The sequence below is a fragment of the Xyrauchen texanus genome, chromosome 42, assembly GCF_025860055.1.
Source record: "Xyrauchen texanus isolate HMW12.3.18 chromosome 42, RBS_HiC_50CHRs, whole genome shotgun sequence".
Classification (NCBI taxonomy): domain Eukaryota; kingdom Metazoa; phylum Chordata; class Actinopteri; order Cypriniformes; family Catostomidae; genus Xyrauchen; species Xyrauchen texanus.
The window spans coordinates 24,125,912-24,139,094 of NC_068317.1; the positions used below are offsets into that span (position 1 = coordinate 24,125,912).

Here is a 13,183-nt window from a genome sequence, read left to right on the forward strand (position 1 = left end):
GAGGAAGAAATACACTATACACTAAGTGTATTTAGACACTTAGAATACACTAAGAAATACACAAAAAATGTAATAACTAGGTATGATTAGGAAATCATAGCAAATCTGGTGACTATGATTTTGCCAATAACGATTAGTTCCTTTTTGTTTTTCTTTGGAATAACTTTCCTGTCAAACAAACACTAACCATTAAAGGGAGAGTACACCCACGGAATTCAAATCCATATGATTTTTTCATTGTATGGAGAAAAATTCAATGGAAGTAAATAGTGACCGAGACTAACATACTGCCTAATATCTCCTTTTGTGTTCCGCAGAAGAAAGTCATGGGTTTGGAACAACATGAGGGTGAGTAAATGATGACAGAATTTTTATTTTGGGAACGTCAAAATCAGAGGGAAATGATAGGTTAATACGTATTTTTTTCCCCAAACCCCAGAACTAAAACTAACTTCTAACTCCTGACTAGTTGATAGAAGGAACCAGGAACACATCCTTTTTGGAAAAATCATAGGCACTTAAATCCATCCTCTTCCGAGACAGCAGCTTAGTTTAGAATTCTCACTCAGGTGAATATTCTTCATTGACCAGCTCGTCAAAGCCTTTGTTGGTCCTGCCTTTGCCTCGGTAATTGTGATTGTTGTAGGAGGATCTCTGTTCGTCATGTTGATTCTGTTACTGATAGCTGCTCTCCTCAGCTGCCCAACCTTGGTACTGTTCCTTCTCTCTATCGTCCTCCTGAGGTTGGAAGTCTTCATCCACATTGAAGGTGTCATCGACTTCTGCATCATACCTCTGGTAAGAGCTGGCATGAGCTGCTTCTTCTCTAGCACTGAGTTCCAGGTTGCTGTTCCACATCCCGTAACTAAAGTAGATCAGTACACCTGTGAGGAGGAAAAGCAGAGAGGAGACAGTGTGCAAAGTTAAAGGGAAAATCAACTCCAAAATAAACATTTTGTCATTATTCACTCAGCCTTTTGTTGTTCCCAACCCTTGTGACTTCCACTATTTTCTTCTGTGGGACACAAAAAGAGTTCTATTTTGTTTCTTTTAACATGACATCACGACACTCAAGTCGGAGCTTCCATAGAATTCCTTGAACTTACCGGTTCTACAGAGACGTGAGCAGTAAACCACCCATCTGTTTTTGTTTAAAAATTCTGTGTTCATCATTTGGAATAGTTCACCCAAAAATAAAAATGTTGTTTGAGTGAGAAACAGATAAAATGTTTAAGTCATTTTTAACTAGTAATTACCCCCCCGCCCAGCAGGTGGCAATATGCATGGAGATTGTAAATCGTGAAAGTGGAGACTTAGAGTAAAACTTAAATGTTGATCTTTTTCTCAGCCTCACTTATCATATAGCTTCTGAAGATATGGATTTAACCACTGGAGTTGTTTGGATTACTTTTATGCTGCCTTTATGTGCTTTTGGAGCTTCAAAATTATGGTACCCATTCACTTTCATTGTGAGGACCTACAGAGCTGAAATATTCCTCTAAAAATCTTTTAAAAGTTTGTATTAAGCAAATCGTTTGTATTAATGGCATGATGGTGAGTAAATGATGGGAGAATTTTCATTTTTGGTTGAATATTCCTTTAAGGCCAGAAAAATACACTATGCAAGTACTCAAATGCAGTTGTACATACTCAGTGTGCCTTATGTCACCATGGCATTAACAAATGTCAATACACAAAAATTTGATAAAATGATCTTCAAATGTCTGCCACCTCATCAGATGTGTAATTATTCAGGTAACTTTAAACAGTTCAATAGCTTAACTAACTTGCTGAGATTTAAAAAGTCTTCAAACTGTTGCTTCACCATGACTGCAGTTAACCTGAATGAGACAAGTGACCTTGGAGGAATTCTGGCTAATAATGAGAATATTAGAAACGCTTACAATAAAGTTTATGGAGTTAGAATGGTTTGCACTCACCAACTTGCATAGAGTATGTTTCGGGACAAACAGTTGATATATTACAGGAACATTTGGAGTGTTTTTTTGAATATGAGAGGAGATCTGGCATACCTAGTGAGCACCATACTACAAAGCGCACCCAGGTGATGCTGGACAGTTTTAGCATGAGGTAAATGTTCACCAACATTGCAGCTGTGGGCACAAAGGGAACACAAGGTGCCATGTATGGCAGCTTTTTAGGGTTCTCCGGCTGCCGAAGAATAATAATAAACAAAGTAACCATGATGACAATTACAATCAGTATAAAAGGCATTAGAGCCCAGCGAGCTCCTCTTGAAACCCGCTCGAAACCATAAATGACTAGAGTCCAGAGGAAGAAGGTCAGGACAAAGAAAAGGAGGACACAGGAAGTGACAGTGCGTCCTGTTGCAGGCGTGGGCCTATCGGCCGAGTTCGGCAGGCCTAAGCGCATCTGTAAAGTGTAATAGTGCGATCCCAACACACGTTTCAAGAGTCTAGTCAGGGCGCCATCAGAGTCGTCTACCTCTATACCGTTGTCTCCAGCCCCATACTCCGAGCTCTCTGATTGGTAGCCCCCAGAGTCTGACTTTCCAATTAGCGTTTCATCATCTCCCTTTGAGGGGAGGTTGCCACACTCTTCCCCACCATCATTCATAGGTGAGTACATGTTCTTCTCACTAGCTTCCATCATTTCCTCCTTCCTCTTTCTTTCTACCTCTTCCTCCTCGGTGAGGAAGCTGGTGAAATCATCTCTATCAGGCTGATATCGTAGAAGCAACACGCACACCGAGACCAGCGTGTAGGCCAGAAGTGTCCCGATGGACATCATCTCGATCAGGTCCCTCAGACTAACCAGAAGAGCCAACAGAGCAGCCAGAGACCCTGATATAGCACAGGCCACCACGGGGGTCTCTGTGCGGGGACTCACAAAGGACAGGAACCTGAAATACACACAAATGGACTTCATAAGGGATTAAATGAATGTGAAGATACCAGTATTACAAGCTGGACAAAAAGGAACCCACACACCAGTGTTTGGTATAACATGATTAGAAAGTGACTTGTTGAATCTTATTACTTTTTAGTCAAAAGAAGTGGAAATGATTACATTTAAAATTACTTTTATTAGATTACAATTCATGACTTTCAGGTACGTTACATTTATATTACTTGAGTTACAGTTATTTCTAAAACTATATGTGACCTGCTCCATCATTTTGATTCACTTTGAAACACATTTTGAGTTTTATGAACTAAAATAATAAGGAAAGCACTTGAAATTAATTATATTGGAGGTGCAATATGTAACAATTTTCATGTAATATTCACCTTTTTTGCCAATGTGTGAACGGTTTGTAATGCGACTTAAAAAAATTAGCCCTTCCCGGACTTCCTAGCCTATTAAAGCCTGTAGACTGATTTTCATGCGAAGGGAGCGGGTCGGTTTTGCTGGGAAAATCCAAAGAATGTGACGTTTATGCACGCTCCTGAGAGCCTTGCCTCAGACAGTAGCTTCTCTTCCGCTATTCAAAAGCGACAACCAACTGCAGCACTAGGTAATATTGTCTTAGAGATGGAATCCAGCACACGTTCGGCACCCAGCATAACACCGACTCCTATACAAACTCCAAAAAAAGTAAGACAAATTATCTACTGAATCCCGTCTGGCTAACGGGACCGTTATCGTGGTCGAGCGAAAACTAGATTGAACATCAGAAGGGCATTTGATTCCTGGAGGAACCTTCATTCAGTTTTGGGGATCACAACTGACCCTGAATTGGAATTCTTCTTATTGGACAGGTAAGCTTACATAACTGCAAAGCATGTGAAATATAGTGCCATAACGATTGATCTGTGTAATTTTAGTTAACTTCAACTTGCCTGCACAGTAACTTTCATAAACTATGTTAATCTGTAATTATTCAGCAAGGAAAAATACAATAAGACATTAAATGAATGCTAAACAATGTTCAAGATCATGCAAAAAGCTCCATTCATTAGTGTAACGTCACTTGTTTATACAGAATATATATACATTCAATTATTATAAAACTATAGCGAATCGATGTATCAAAATGACAGTTGTGATGAAATCACATCAATACTGAAATGTGTCAACATATTTATAATGTACAGTCTATTTTATAAACAGCTACTGTCATCATCCACCAAATTTAGCTAACAGCTATTGATAAAGCTGGCTAGCTAGCTAATGCCAAGATAGGATATTGTATAAATGCAGTCAATGTATCATGCAAAGGAAAGTGATTACTTCAAACTACAGTCTTGCACAGTCAGACCTATATTCACACTTTGTTTTAGCCCTGTTCCAGCACTGGAGAGTCAAATAATGAATGTTAGGAGTTTTATAAAGTATTAAGTTATGAAGTAAACAGTAAAGTATTCTGATTAAAATTTGTAGATAAGTAATTAGTAATTTGTAGAGGATTACACTTTTTGAGCAACTTCACACCAAATGTGTCCTCGTGCTAAAAAAACTATTTGCAGCACCATAAATGTCTTGAGATGCTTTTTAAGAGTTACATTTCTTTTAGCCTGATCTCATGAAATTTACGTGAACATGACAACATTTTTGCAATTAATAATACACTTGCTGTATAACATGTATGGCTGCAGTTTTCCAGTGAAATTTCCAGCTGGGGGCGCCAAAAATGAGTAAAATGGTGTCGTATTCAGACGAAGTTTTAAGTTGAATTTTAGATGGATGTTCTTTTAAACATACCTCCTTAACGTTATACTTTAACCTGAACCTAACCAATAGTGTTTTATAATATAAATGAGACGTTAAAAAAGACACCCTTTCCAAATCAAGGCCTAAACCTAATCGTAAGTGTTATATGAAAAATATCATATAAAAAATATTATTTTCTGAACCACATCATTTCGTGCCACCTCTATGACTGTTATGAGTTCATGGCTGGACTTGAATCGTGATTGTCTCTAAATCGGATGGCCTATCAGGTGAGCTAATCATGACACAAGCTAATCATGTTGGAATAAGTGTATTTATTTATGTAGGTGGGTCTGTAATAAAAGCATTAAAATGTATTGTTAGAGTGTCGATATCATGAAATGGCAGGTTCTGAGTAATAGAGAAGTCATGATTTGAGTGAAAGTGAATAAAACACACAGTTGCTGTTGCGCCTCTAGTGTTCATTTCTCCTGTAAATGGCAGGGAATTGTACCTGGAGACATGTATAATAAGTTTAGCAAAAATGTACGTAGAGTCAGTTTTCACTATGAGACAGGATGTAAAAAAAACAGAGAAGCGCTGCAACAGTCAAGGACGTCCATCTGTAATAAAACAATTGAAAAACAGCGCGGACAGATGCAAAAATGCATTTGGTGTGAACGTCCTCTGACCCAGCACTGCCACACACCTACCTAAAGAGCACACCATCTCCTGCCATGGCATAGATGACTCTCGGCATAGGGAACAGGGATCCCAGAAGGCTAACTGTGAGTCCTGCAACCGCTCCCACAGCTACAATATACTTCCCTGCTAGGAAGCCATGTACTGCAAACATCTCCATTAGCGGAGCATCTTCATCAATTAGGTTGTATGGCAACATCAATGTCAAAATCACACTCACCTAAGACATAAAAAAACTGTTTAAAATAATTTTACCTTGCAGTTTGTCACAATACATTGCGGAAAAGACCAGATTAGGCCAGCATGAATTTCCATGTTGGTCCAAGCTGGTTTATGATGATTAGTGCTGGTTTGGAAAGGAAAGGCATCCTAGAATTCCTCTCATTCCAGATCTGCCAATTGATAGGTGTGACTATGGTTGGGAGTTGTAGGATGACTAATTCAATTCTATCGTGCACTGTAGTGTGAAGAACTGTCCTAAAACACATTTAATCTTGAGAGAGCAAGAGGGAAGTAGGTTTCAGATTAAAATTTGAAATGGGTCTTCAGATCTCACCTCAGCTCCAGGGTCAGGATTAGACCTCTAGGGAGGAGGATTTAAATAAATCATAATCCAGGTGTGAAATGCTTGAATGATTTATTGCAACATTTGAATGTGTAGTGTAGACTGGAAAATTAATATCTCTCATGCATATATTCTTATGCAATGTCCTGTAAATATTTATTCTATCAAATCTGGCACTTTAACAATAGAAGATGAGTTGAAATCGATGAGTTGACCCCCTGAAATCAGAATTGAGTTTTGTGGCTTTTTGTCATTAACTACGTTTCCATCCGAGGATTTTTTGCAAAAAAGTTTTAGCTCATTAAAATATAGCTGATGGAAACACAAATTATCGCAAAAATTTCACAAGTTCTGTTTAACTCTAGTGCATAAACTCTATGTAGAATCTTAAAATGTAGCGAAAAACTGGTTTGGAAAAACTTTTTGTCGAGAGAATTGGCATTAACGCAAAAATGTTGTCACATGATAGAATTTACCCCAATCCTTAGCCTGTGTTAATCATGACGACGTGTACATCCTTGAAAGCCAATTTATTGTACGTGATTATGGATTGATCTTAACGGCAAATAGATCCGATGCTGCAAACATGACACTTCCAGGAGTGAACATCGACAAGTGCACGGAGAACAAATGAAATTTTTCTTTAATAATTGTGCACACAGCATATACACATCGATGGATGGACCTTATACTAACCCTGAAAGTTTCCCCCACTACTTGGTGCAGATTGCCAGCTTGAACAGGGCCATGGTGATTCACTTTTGGGTCAGAACTGGAGGCAACCTGCGATAGACGCAACATCAGGAGGACCAATATTACAGTCCTATCAGAAGGGCAACTGTTCCCTTTTGATTGCAATTCCTCCTCTTCTGATTGCATTTATTTGTGAAATTAAAATGACAGTAAGCTGAATAATTTCAATGAATTTTCTCAATACTGTCCTCATTTTAACAAAACTTCGGAGGAAAAAAATTAGGGACATTTGGGAGGCGAAAGGTACACAATTAGCGATAATCACACATTTCTGTATGGAAACGGCTTCAGGGCAGATTTATTTTGCGATAAACCAAAACTTATGCGACAAAGTGGTTTTTCATGATGTCATCACGCACACCATTTTTATCGATGAAAGGCCATTTAAATGGAAACAGGCAGATGGCGGCACATTTCCCAAACTTTCTTTATGCATTTTCACTTTGTCAATAATCAAATAGTGCAAAAAGTGGATGGAAACTAGGCTAATGTCTGTTAGCTTTGAGGCCATCTATATGCTTGTGTTCTGCAAGTTTTTAGCAGACATAAATAAAATGGACAAAAAGTTAATCACGTGTCTCATATTGTACACAGAGGCATATAGTAATTTATATAATAAAAAAAAATGCCCTCTAGAATGAGAATTTTCCCTCTCACTAATATCATCTGCAATGTACCAGCAATAGCAAGAAGCTAACTGGTAATGAATCATGCATTTTCTGGGCTGTGACATCAAGGTTGTATTAGCTTTGTCAAAAAAAGGACAAGCCCTTTGATATGTCTTGCCCAAATTTCTCGTTTTGATGCACCAATATGTCTATATGCACAATACGAAATACAGCACCTGGAAATAAAATTGCATTTGCAACAATTTCATGTGGTCTAAATTTGCCAAATGCAACAAAAAGGAGTGTACTATGAGTACCCGGATGATGCACTTCCTCAACCATCAAAACAAGTGTGGAATGTTGGACACTTAATGTACTCCATGCTCGCAGCTTGCCATATGTTGGGGATGGGGCAGGGTGACCTGGCTGCATTGCTGGTCTGACAAAACCATTGTAAATGATGAAGAATGTAGCAACTAGTGAAACTTGAAGACAGCACCTTACAAATCTAAGTTGAATGATTAACCATCACCTCACGCTGTGTGAATATGTATGTTGTTTGAGATGCAAGTTTTGAACTGAGGTTGGCTGAGAGGTAAAGCTAGAGGCAACACATTGCATATGTTTGAAACAACACTTCCATCAGCTGTTAAACGGCAATGCTTCCTTGAAGTAAACATCTGTTATGTGTTCCATTTTGAACTATACTACGCTTTAAAAATTCATACACTACATGGCTGAGTGCGTAGTGTATATTGTTAGTGCATAGTGCATCATTTGGGAAACAGCTATTCACTTTACATTGCTTCAAAAAAAGCATCTTTTAAATATTGCTTTTTTGTTTTATATAGACAAACAGGTCAATTGAGATAAACACAGTTAAGATAGCAGCAGACAATGCAATGTTCAGATATGAGATGAGTCAATTTACTCACAGAGACGTATGCTGTGAGACAGGTGATGAGAGAGGCTGTTATAGCGTATGGAATGGAAGTGTTGGGGTTCTTGGCCTCTTCGCCTGTGGTAGCGATAATGTCAAAGCCAATAAAGGCATAGAAACATGTTGCAGCTCCTTGCATGACCTACAGAGCACACATTATTTACTGTTATCTTATGTTAAAATGGTAATTTTGCCAAACATCACACTCAAAAACAGAAAGGTAGAGTAATACATTTTTTACACCTAATAGTCAACATTCTTACCCCTGACCAGCCATAGGGTAGAAACCTTCCATCCTCCCAGTTGGCTCCAGAAAGAAAGAAAAGGCCAGCCAGCACCATGAAGACCCACACAACCAAGTTAACCACATTCAGCACATTATTGAAGCTCAATGAGTTCTTCACCCCTAAACCCACAATCACAGTCACCATCATGGCGATCAACAGAGCCAGCAGGTCTGGGTAAGATTCCTCACCTTTACCTGGCATGAGAAGCATGATGAAACAAATTACTCAAAACGTATATTTGTTATTGAATAAAATACAGTGGCCACACAAGTATTTGAAAACTTAGCAACCTATAAAAAATGTATAAATGTAATTGTAGTAGATGACAAAATATCAACACGCATTTATTTTAAAGAGATAGCACAAGCAAACTTTTTTTTTCAGGAAAACTATCTAATCAAGATAAACCTCTGTGTGTGGCTTAATAATTTCTGAGACCACTATACATGAGATATCTCTGTAATATACACTTTTTCACACATATTTCTACAGAATGACTATTTGCATTGGGTGTAAATGGAACCTGCCAGGGCCTGGGTAACTCCGTAAGTAAAGACGCTGACTACCACCGCTGGAGTTGCAAGTTCGAATCCAGGGAATGCTGAGTGACTCCAGTCAGGCTTCCTAAGCAACCAATTGGCCAGGTTGCTAGGGAGGGTAGAGACACGTTGGGTTATCACCTCGTAGTCACTATAATGTGGTTCTCACTCTCGGTGGGGCGCATGGTGTGTCGTGCGTGGATGCCGTGGAGAACAGCGTGAAGCCTCCACACGCACTAGATCTCTGTGGTAACACGCTCAACTAGGCTTGTGATAAGATGCGCGGATTGACGGTCTCAGATGCGGAGGCAACTGAGATTCGTCCTCCACCACCTGGATTGAGGTGAGTCAATACGTCACCATGAGGACCTAGAGCGCATTGGGAATTGGGCATTCCAAATTGGGGAGAAAATCCCCAAAAATAGCACCTGCCACACAGCACGGCTAATTAAACTCAAGTAGTCAGGTGGAAACACAGATATCAGACAAAATGCACTCCCAATCATCATGCAATGGCTTAGCGTGCAATGGCACCTTTCCGTCACTGCCATTAGTTTAAGCATCTGATTGCTGTGATTCCTATGAAAGAAACCCACCCAGGCCATTTAGCGTTCCAAGATGGTTGATCATGTAGCGACTGATGGTGTGATTGGCTAAAGAGTCAAACATGCTGCTTAGCGCACTGGCTCCTGCCGCTGTACCAATCAGATACTCCAGGATGAGATTCCAGCCAATGAAAAAGGCCACAAATTCTCCCACTGTGACATAACTGTAGGTGTAGGCGGAGCCTGTCGTCTTAGGCACTCTCACGCCAAACTCAGCATAGCAGACCCCTGTGTGAAAATCCCTGAGATTAGCTGTTTGACAAGTTCATAAGGAAAACACACTAAAGCCAGTCTCTTAAATTTGTCTTGGACCATTGACTTTTGACCATTGAGGCCTGGATCTGGGTCATAGTTTATGGTCTAAGACAAAGACTGCTGTTTATTTTGAGTATCTTTTAATAACTCCACATAGGATAAAGATGTCTCAGTGGATCTAGTCCTCTATGATGTAGTACATCAGACTTCTCAAAATGTCATGAGAGTATAAGATTCTTGCTTTTCCTTTTCATTAGAAAAGGAATTTATAGTCAGGTTTACCATGTATATATCAAATCATAAATTTTCTATAATTTATGGTGGTTTTCTTTTTAATTTATTTTAGAAGACTCATTGGAAACATTAGAAATAGAGTGAAAACTTGATTGAGTGTCAAATGGAAAGCCTGTTTCTTGGACTGAAAGATCCTGGTATGGGTCTTGTGGTTTGGTCTTGGTCTGGAGCTGTGTCTTAATGAGTCCAGTTTTGGTCTGCTGGTCTGATCTTAAAGGAATAGTTCACTCAAAATTAAAATTGATCTCATCATTTACTCACCATCAGGCCATACCAGAAGTGTATGACCTTCTTTCTTCTGCAGAGCACAAACAAATATTTTTAGAAGAATATCTCAGCTTTGTAGGTCCATACAATACAAGTGAATGGAGGACAGAATTTGACTCTACAAAAAGCGTATAAGGGCAGCATAAAAGTAATCCATATGACTCCAGTGGTTAAATCCATTTCTTCAGAAGCTATAGAATAGGCGTGGGTGAGAAACTAATCAATGTCCAACTCCTTTTTTAATTTTAGTTCCATTGTCATGGACCTACAGAGCGGAGATATTCTTATAAAAATCTTTATTTGTGTTCTACAGAAGACAGACTGGCCTGAGGGTGAGAAACTGAAGAGAGAATTTTTATTTTTGGGACAACTATTCCTTTAACTCCAACAGAGGTTGACTTTCTGAGGCATTTCAAAAATACTTTGTCAGAAATGGCAAAAGCTATCTTTAATAACAGACATGTGGGCTTATCTAACATTCTCTGGAGTTCATTTGAAAAACATAAAACATGTGACTGGAAAGTAGACTGGAAAGATCAGAGGCCTAAAACATAAATATTGGAACACCAGGACTAATAGAATTTTTTAAGCTAAAAAACTTTAATGCAAAATTTTCATATATGAAATAATTGTCCACAAAGTCTCACCTGACAAAATGGATGCTACAGCTGCAATGATGAAGGACAAGATCACGCCAGGCCCTGCCATTTCCTTAGCAACAAGCCCGGCAACCACATACATGCCAGTACCCACGCAGCTGCCTACCCCAAGTGACACCAGATCCACTGTCGTGAGCACTCGGGCAAGCTTGGTGCCATGGAGGTCATCTGAGCCCTCTTGCATGGAGTCCACAGGTTTAGTGCGCAGGATTCGTGAGTGGAGTCTATACCAATACGACTCCCACTCAATCCTCCTGGGGTCCAGTTTAGCAAAAACAGCACTCATCCTTCACAACAGGAAGACTCGGATGAAAGAAGTGTGAGGTTTGTCCTCTATGTCAGTGTCACCTCCCCAATCGGGATCTCGCTGTCCCTCTTTCCAGGTGTTTCCTCTAAACTTGTCTTGTATGTCTGTCTTCTGCTTAATTGTTGCTCCCTCCTTTCCCGTGCTCTCTGTCTCTCTCTCTTCCCCACACTCTCTCAGAAAAGATCCATGAGTTGATCAATCAGCATAGTGCTTTATACAGCAATGGCATTGGATTGACTTTGGCATCCTACAAAAATTAAATCAAGGAAAACATATCCCACATATCAGTGTTTTTGTTTTACATACTTTCACTGCCCCAACAGTAAGGCTGAAATAGCAAGAATTCCTAAATTGAGACATTATCATTTCAATATGTCTGGCAGACACACAACAACATCATGTTGGGTCTACTACCAGTCTTTGACACCAAACCATAAATGTGGTCCTTGTTAGCACATACTTATACTATTATACTTAATGTAGGATTATCATTTATTAGAATGGCCTTTATTACAATTATTCACTTTGTAGCAAAAACATATCTTTGTGGCATATGGAAGAGTAAGTCCATAAAATGTGTGTAGTTATTATATTGTGTTATTTAATTTTTCAAGGGCCTGATTCATGAAAATCTTATGATAAAGACAAATTATATAAGTTCAGTTTGACTTTAATCAAGCAAGTTAATTTAGATGTAACCATAAAGCAAATTTTTTTATCTTAAAATGTCTTCTTCTGTAGGTTGTCACATTTGGCACACTTATCAGTTGAGGGACATATTCAAAGTCATAGTGTGAATATATAACCTATAATTCCTAAATTGCAGGATTTTTTTAATTTATTTTTTAAATACAGCCATTTCATAATTATTTAACCCCTATTACATGTAGCTGTTGATTAAATATATAAGGCTACACATGTAATTGTTTTAAAACAAAATTAAGCCATCACTCTACACTCACACTTATTTAAGTTTTACAATTTTAGTTTAGTGTCATAAGCAAAAATGTATTTCTATGCAAAAAAAAAATTAAAATGCAATTAAAAATACGCTTTCACAAAAGCTAATAGAAGAGATTATGCCATTACACAAGAAAAGGCCATGGCTAAAATTACATTTCCAAGGCACTTCAATTTCCAATCGACAAAGTTGGCAGTACCATTCATACATTTAAAAAAAAAAATGGTGCAACAGCAAACTTCTTGGGGTTGGAAGAAATCAAAACTTCACCAAGGGAAAAGTAGGCTTTAATATTCAAAAAGGAATTTGGAACGAAGGTTTTATGGACGTATGACACTGAAAATTGTAAACTGAAAATGAGTTTTAGACCCATGGGTCAGCAGTATGTCATGAGTAAGAAAGGCGAGGTGATGAAAAGAACAATACCAGCCCTGTGGACAAGCATGGAGGTGGGTCAGTCCTGTTATGGCGGTGTTTTGCGGCTGCAATAAATGACTATCCTGACCATGTGACCAGCGCCAAGGTATCAGGCCATTTTGGAAAAATTATGCCTTCATTGTGCAAATTGAAGCTGGTGATCACTGGATTTTCAAGCAAAACAATAAAACCAAGGATACATCCAATTTGTCCAAAATATTATTCAGAGATGGGTCATGGAATGTCATTGAATGGCCATTTTAGTACATCATTAAAATACCATTGAAAATCTTTGTTGGGCTTTCAAGGAAGCAGTTGCAGCAGATGTGATCTCCGTGGCAGTTCTGAGGACAGAAACACCTTAATCAATTTTATTTTCTCATTTCACA

At 38.7% G+C, this 13,183-nt stretch overlaps 1 protein-coding gene across 1 annotated transcript; it reads right to left on the reverse strand.

Annotated features, from left to right (window-relative positions):
• Positions 1–114: 114 nt before the first annotated feature.
• LOC127635368 (probable cationic amino acid transporter) lies at positions 115–11,395 on the reverse strand. Its single transcript, XM_052115352.1, has 7 exons — positions 11,098–11,395; positions 9,626–9,862; positions 8,467–8,684; positions 8,199–8,345; positions 5,349–5,557; positions 2,034–2,884; positions 115–884 (listed from the first exon to the last, which is right to left on the reverse strand). Exons 1-7 carry the CDS (start codon positions 11,393–11,395, stop codon positions 676–678), a joined length of 2,169 nt encoding a protein of 722 aa, XP_051971312.1. The 3' UTR covers positions 115–675.
• Between the last annotated feature and the right edge of the window lie 1,788 nt (positions 11,396–13,183).